This window comes from Zootoca vivipara, chromosome 14, assembly GCF_963506605.1.
Source record: "Zootoca vivipara chromosome 14, rZooViv1.1, whole genome shotgun sequence".
In the NCBI taxonomy this organism is placed as follows: domain Eukaryota; kingdom Metazoa; phylum Chordata; class Lepidosauria; order Squamata; family Lacertidae; genus Zootoca; species Zootoca vivipara.
The window spans coordinates 21,414,183-21,421,562 of NC_083289.1; the positions used below are offsets into that span (position 1 = coordinate 21,414,183).

The 7,380-nt window shown below is 41.4% G+C and overlaps 1 protein-coding gene across 4 annotated transcripts in view; it reads right to left on the minus strand.

Annotated features, from left to right (window-relative positions):
* Window positions 1-4,050, minus strand: part of LRRC28 (leucine rich repeat containing 28) — a 53,529-nt gene extending 49,479 nt beyond the window's left edge. Inside the window, exons 1-2 of one of the 4 annotated variants that reach the window (XM_035130813.2) lie at window positions 3,923-4,050; window positions 72-295 (exon numbers count right to left, since the gene is read on the minus strand). In XM_035130813.2, the coding sequence (XP_034986704.2) occupies window positions 72-263 (192 nt within the window). In that variant the 5' untranslated portion in view covers window positions 264-295; window positions 3,923-4,050. Of the gene's footprint in view, window positions 1-71; window positions 296-3,711; window positions 3,903-3,922 lie in introns of those variants that run through there. The other 3 variants (XM_060282672.1, XM_060282671.1, XM_035130814.2) reach the window with 3 other exon arrangements.
* Between the last annotated feature and the right edge of the window lie 3,330 nt (window positions 4,051-7,380).

The window sequence follows — 7,380 nt, forward strand, 5'->3', positions numbered from 1 at the left end:
TCCACATAGACCCTAAGCATCAACATGACAAATATTTTGCTAGTTGTACAGTACATTTTAAAAAGTCATACCAAGGTAGTCAGTGAATTTCTTTTCATATAGAGTCTCTCCAAGTATTGCAGTCCTTCATCCTTCAGCAATTCTAAAGGGAAGTGATGGAGATTTCGGTAATTTAAGAATAAGTTCTTGTGCCTCTCTAGCTTTGCCTCCAATATTGTTTTACAGAGTTCTGACGCCATGACAGATTTTGTCCCAGCCACCATGTTAGAACTCTACACATCACAGAAGTTCATTTCTAAAAGGGAAAGCAAAAGACAAAGTGTTTTAATAAGGCTCTTACTTGGTTTTCCCATACCACTATTTTTCTGAAACATGCTTGTTTATTTTAAACATTCCTACATGCCCCTGTATTACAAAAGACAGGTAACAAAAATAGAAACCAAATAAATATGAAATCCAAAGAAGTGTGTGTGTGTGTGTGTGCGCGCACAGCACTAAGATTTCAAATCTAAAGCCATGTACTGTATATCTATCTACCTTTAGGGAAAACAGATATTCGACTAGTTAGCAAGAAGCACTTTTCAATCAATGAACTACAGTATTAGTATTTGACATCAACATAAATTATTTTGCCTAGGAAAGTAATGCATGGCTGGAAAGACAAGACTCTTTGAAGATTCCTGAAGATGGTTTAGGGGATGCATTCCCATTATGTGTACCTAAACATGCACACTTAATTTGTTTCACTGTTGCCTCTGGGCAAATAAGTTGTGCAGATTTTCCAAAACAATACAAAAGCCTGTTTATTAGCAGAGAAAGTGGGGTAAGCATACACATCATGAACAGTAATTTCCTTCAGTTCTTTCAAGACAGATAAAAGCTGTCTCCAGACTATATTATACCATGCAAGCATAAAAGCTAATACAAGCAGAGTTATGGCACAGGAGATTTATATTAAGGCTTCAAACTTCCAAAATATATTTATCTGAACAAACTTGTGCATTTCAGGAGCAAAGGTAAAGGGACCCCTGACCATTAGGTCCAGTCGTGACCAACTCTGGGGTTGCGGCGCTCATCTCGCTCTATTGGCCGAGGGAGCTGGCGTACAGTTTCCAGGTCATGTGGCCAGCATGACAAAGCCGCTTCTGGCGAACCAGAGCAGCACACGGAAACGCTGAACTGCTAGGTGGACAGGAGCTGGGACCGAGCAACAGGGGGAGCACAACCCATCGGAGGGATTCGAACTGCCGACCTTCTGATCGGCAAGCCCTAGGCTCTGTGGTTTAACCCACAGCAAATTTAAATCAGGAAAAGTAGTTCATGCTGGTTTTTTGACTAAGACAGATATGGAGAACTTCTACAGATGGCAGCCCTAACTACAAGACTCTCCTAAATCAGAAATAGCAAGAGGGACAGGGTCTGTAAGGAACATCATTGTATAACAAGGAAGAAGAAACGGTGATAAGAATGGCTGAAGCCTTCCTGCCACTCTAGGCAATGTTTCTTCTTGATAAATTCTGGGGCATAGTTTCATGTTTTGCAGATATCAATGCAAGCCTAAAACAACTCAAAAAGGAAGGCTGGTGTGACGGATTGGCCTGGTGGGCAAAAGAATTCCAGGGTGCAGAGAGTTAAACCCCCAACCTCCTGGATAAATGACGCATTCCATTCCTGAGGGGCGGGACTGCCAGGAGTTTAAAAGGAATAGGAGGCAGTTAATTCGGGGGAGAGGGTTGTGGGAGCGAGGGAGAGTGTAGGTAGGCGTAGGAGATCTTAAAGTGTTCTGAGGAGTTTAATTGATTTATATTATCTAGCCATTGTTAAAGGAAACTAAGAATATGATCTAAGAGCCTGTACACATGAAACCATTACGCGTTTAAAAGACCTCTAGTAATAAAGCTTTCTTAAATGTTTTATTAAAAGTGGATGTTCCTAGTTATTCCAGCAGGGTTTCAGAACTCACAGAACTGGTGGCTCAATAGAGGACAAAACTTACCTCGGGAATAGAGGCGACAGTTTGGGTCATAGAGGTACACTGAGGAGGCTTAGGAGGATAACCTGGGGTGCTACAAAGTTGCCAGAGTGGAAAGGGCAAACTTTTGCAGTGGGGAATCAAACTGAGTGAGACCCTTTACTGTAGGCAGGAGGTTATTCCGTCAAACAGCCTAGAGTTTCTCATGATACCAGGCCACGTAAGCTGGAAGACTCTCTTTACTAAGAAACCCAAGTAACAGGGGTTTGCTTTAAGGCGGCAGGAGAAGTGGGGGGGTGGTTTCACCCCTGGATTCCTGTGTCACAGTTTTAGTAATAAAGAGGGAGAACATTTCGTCTCATATTAAGAAGGATCCCCGAAAGTTTAGTGACAACGCCGGGACTGGGTTTGTCGCATATTAATTGGTGGCAAAGTCCTTGGGTTCGTCGCAGCTGGCATGGTAGGCAGCCTCTGAATAGTGCCTAACCTCTATAGTTGAGAGAGCCCAGTTACTAGGCTAGGCTAGGCCCCACTCCAGGCAGAGGAAAAATGTCTACATGAAAGTCACAAGATGAATGCATATATATGTCACACTTTGCATATGTGGCATGACACTAACACTGGCCACAGCTTCTGTTCCAACCTATATGTAGCCTAGGAGATGCATCTGCCTGTTCACTAATATGCTTTGTGTACTGTATATATGTTTGGATTCAATTCTCTGCATCATCAGGTGATGTCAGTCAAGAGTAAAGTGGAATAGCTAACTGCTGCCCTCCAGATGTTGTGAACTACAGCTTCCATCATCTCTGACTACTGGAGATGCTGGCTGAAGACAGCAAGTACAAAATATCTGTAGGACTTGGCACAATGGTGGCTATCCCTGCTGTATACACTATACAGGGATCCCGAAGCAGAAGGACAAACACTCAGACACAGTATAAAGCAGCTTCATTTGTTCCATGACATGTGACAATCCCACCTGAGGACTATTATAAGATATTCATAAATCAGGAAATAACACTGGACATAATTCAACCAGAAGGAGTACATTTCACCCTACTAGGATACTCTACCATTGGTCTGAAGGTGGCCATACTTGAACAAAGGAGTTTCAGAAGGCAGCTCCAGTGTGAATCTGGAGAACTACAATTATTCAGGAAGTTCAACTCTATTCATTTTTGTCTGCAGAGTCAATAGTTTCCTTTCCTCCTTCCCACTACAAATATTAACTCAGCATTGCCAAGGTGACTATTTTTGCCCATCAATAATGTTGTAAAAGTCGTCATGCTTATTCTGCATAAATTCTAGCTTTAGTCCAATTGTCTCTCTCCCTGCACCGCTTGCATATATTTTCTCTCTCTAGTTTATAGTTCTTCTGTCCCCCCACACGCAGCTGCTAAGGATTTAACATTTAACACATCTACTGAAGTGGACCTCTGCTGACAAACGCTTATGCCACAATATGATGTCACAAGACTTCTTCCCATTTTTTAAAGCAACAGAATAACACGCCAGCCCCTCTGGAAAAATTAGGGTTCCCATTTTTATTTGCTGCAAGCCCCCTCGACATCTCCCGATAAGAAGCGAATTAATAATAATAATAATAATAATAATAATAATAATAACAATAATATGTTTTCGAGGGGCGGGAGGACTGAGGGAGAAAACACAATGAGAATGAAGGGGAGCCTGGAAGGAAGGAAAGAGAGCTTATGTCCTAAATGCGGTTTAATCACCGTCAAAGAGAGACCGTTGTTGGGGGACGGGAATGGGTGGGTGCCTAGGTGGGAAAACCATAATTCCCCTCACACGTCTCCATGGCAACGCCTTTGTCCCGACAGCGGGAGGCAGAGAAGGAAGAAGCAAAAGCCGTCTCTTCTCCACTCCTCACTTCGCTGGATATGCCGCTGGGAAAGAGAGGGCAGCGAAGGGGGCGCCGCAACTCACCTGCGTTTCTAAGCTGAGGGGGGTCAAAATAGGAAGCGCCCTCACTCAGCACAACACAGGGAGAGAAGGGGCGGGGCAGATGGGGGGAAACACCAACTAACATCAACATCCGGTTAACGAACAGGAGCAGCGGGGGAAAGAAGAGGGGGTGGGGAGAGAACGCTGATTGGAAGCTGGAAGGGGCGGGCCCAGAAAGTCGCGCGAGAGCTTAGTCGCCCGGCTCTTCCGCTCCTCTGCTCCGTGTCATAATGAGTAAATCGGGCGGCGCTCTTGAATGGGGGCACGGGCGAGAGACGGGCGCATGCGTGGCCCTTGCCTTCTCCTTCTCCATAGGTCGCTTACCTAGCTTGTCCTGCTCGCATTGTCTCTGAGCGCTTCCCGCCTTTTTTGAGAGTGTGAGATCGCGTGCGTGCGGGGCCACTCCCATAACCTCCCGTTTCCCTCAGCAAGCGCGGCCTCCAGTTTGTCTTGAGGGGAAGACTTGGCTGTGGATACACGGTACGCCATTAAAGCACATCCCTGCTGCCCCTTCACCAGTTAGTTCAGGGTTGCTGGGAATTGTAGCACAGATTTTTCTGATGGGGAGGAAAATGTCCCTCCAATATGCTTTAAAATTTCAAACTCCGCAAATAACACATGCATGGTGTGTATGCAAGCCTCAGGTGTGTTTTGTTGCAAACAAGGCTGCCCGTCTCCACCTTCTGTTGTGGGTTGCAAAACTGGGATAAGGATACTTTCACTAAATATTCGGGGTGGGGATGGAAATTGCCCAACAATTAAAGGGGAATTTAAGGGGGAAATCCTCTGAAAAACTAAAAATATTTTTGCTGATACAGTACATTTCTGCCAGTTCTTCCGTAAGCAAGGAAGATCTGCACCTCTGACTTGAATAAGGAACTGGAAACTGCAAATACCGGTAAGGAACTCAAACAACAATTTCCCTAAAATTTGACAAGTCTTTCTTTCAAGACAGAAGTCTAGGATTTATGTGTTAAACATATGATAAATGTATACCATGAAATATAATATTTTAAGCCAGAAGGTTGTCAATTGCACCCCGATTCCTTTTCATTCTCATCTGTTCTTCAGAATAGAGTACCTAGTAACTAGGTTGCTGAAATGTGAAATTGAGATTTTCCTTATTGTTTTTATATCACCATAGCCCCACAGGACTGCCTCACCATCCATTCTCAATTAGCTGCCCACAGGACAGTTACACTGGATTTATTGTGCTTTATATACACTCACATAAACTACATGTAAGGTTGAGTAGCAGGAAATTTGATCTTGCAAGTACCACGTGGATGACGAGTTATTTCTGTTTCGTTTAGTACCTGGAGTGAAGCCATAATGCAACTTCATGCTAAGCATGCCATCATCTTTGCTGGTCTCTCTGTTTATACGAACCAGGAGAACTGAGGCAGCTTGAACCTTCTCATTGAGAATTATAGAATTGTAGAGTTGGAAGGGATCATAAGGGTCATCTAGTCCAACCCCCTGCAATGCAGGAATCTTTTACCTAACATGGGGCTCACACCCACGACCTGAGTTTAAGAGTTTCATGCTCTTATCGCCTGAACTTTTTTCATATTTATCTGGGTCGTCGTAACCACAATCAAATAAAATTTTATCATTTTAAATAATCAAACTAATACAGTGGTACCTTGGTTCTCAAACTTAATCCATTCCGGAAGTCTGTTCCAAAACCAAAGCGTTCCAAAACCAAGGTGCACTTTTCCATAGAAAGAACATAATGCAAAATGTAAATAAGTTTGAAAATCGGAACACCTACTTCCAGTTTTTCAGTGTTTGGGTTCCAAGTTGTTTGTGAACTAAGCTATTCGAAAACCAAGGTACCACTGTAATTACTTTCATTTCTACCTCATTTAATATTCAACTAATTGTGTAAATGATGTTCACTGATTTTACTAGAATTGAACCTATATGTACCTACCGGTAAGATAGGTAAATTTCAGGTTTGGAATGGAGAAAGCTTGAGAAAAGTTCCAATGACTTTATAAAATCTGTAATAAACTGTATTTTGTAGTAATTCTTTAGTAACTGTATTCTGAAAAGGAGAAATAGATAAAAGAAGTGAAATAAGATTTGCCTTCAGTTCTACAGATGCAGATGATTAAAAATACATTATCACAACATCTAGTTTTAGAGTTGAATCCTAATATGCTAGGTCACTAGGAATGAACAGGGCTAATGCCACATATTTTTTCTGAAATACTATATGGAGTTTTCCATTATCTCATCTACCATTTTAAAATCCACCTTGTAATACTTTCCTTTCCTTTTCCCTGAAGTTACTTTGCAATTCAAGACTGTCATGATAGTGAAGTTTTTACTTCACAGCTCTTGTTAAATACCTTTTACCAAGACTTTTAAAATAGGGTTTACATCGTGTATGTGTGTGTTGTTGTTTTTTCTTCCTTCCATCTCAATACAAATTGTAGATCAATAAAGTAGAATGGCTCAAAACCCCAGAACAACGCTTAAAGTTTATTCTTTGAGCTAGAAATAAAGTACCCAGTTCCCTTTTTCTAATACATTTTTTTACAGTAACACATAATACTGTAGTTTTACATTTGGATAGAAGCCCTATATAACAGAAGAGCAAGTGCCTCTTTATTTTAACTTAATACAGTAATGCCTAGATTATGTTGTTAATTTTTTGTTGTTGATGCAGCAGTGCTTAACTGAGCGTTAAGAACAGTGAACTGTCAATGTTTACACTGACCAGTTTTAAAGTCACTTTCTGTGTTTTGAACAGTACTCTACACTGAAGAGCAGGTGGCGCTGTTGCATATTTATTGTCCAATTTGAAGAGGTAGAACACCATACTTATATATATATATATATATATATATATATATATATATATATACGGTGGTATAATGAACTAGGTGGCATAACTCGATGTAATTAGGCTCTTGTGTGTGTGTGTGTGTTCATCAAGAGTCATAGAGGCTCCTCAGTTTGGTTGAGATTATAATGCTAGAAAATTATCCCACAATTGCTACTTGCCTTATGGAGGGAAACATACAGATGTTGTATGGATGCTTGTTCATGGAAGACTCTGGTTAGATCAGGAACAGCTTCAAACCCTGACTGTCCTTTAAAAGCAGGCCAGTTATATACAGTATGAAAAGTGAGTGATGAGATTTCCCAAAAGGAATATGCCTGGCCTCTTCCTGGCATATAATGTAACATTATTGATAAACTTCAACCTGGATTTCTCCAACTACACTGCTTCTGATGTTTCCACAATTCCCAAGTTCACAAAGAAGTACATTTGAAAACTTACTCATACATAAGAATATTTTAAACAATGCCCATTGCATACAAACTCATGACAGAGACAGACACAGTTAAAAAACAGGAAATTGGAGTTCAGTTTTCTGTGTTACGCGTATACATAGTTACCCTTTTAAAATAGGGTGTCAAAACTG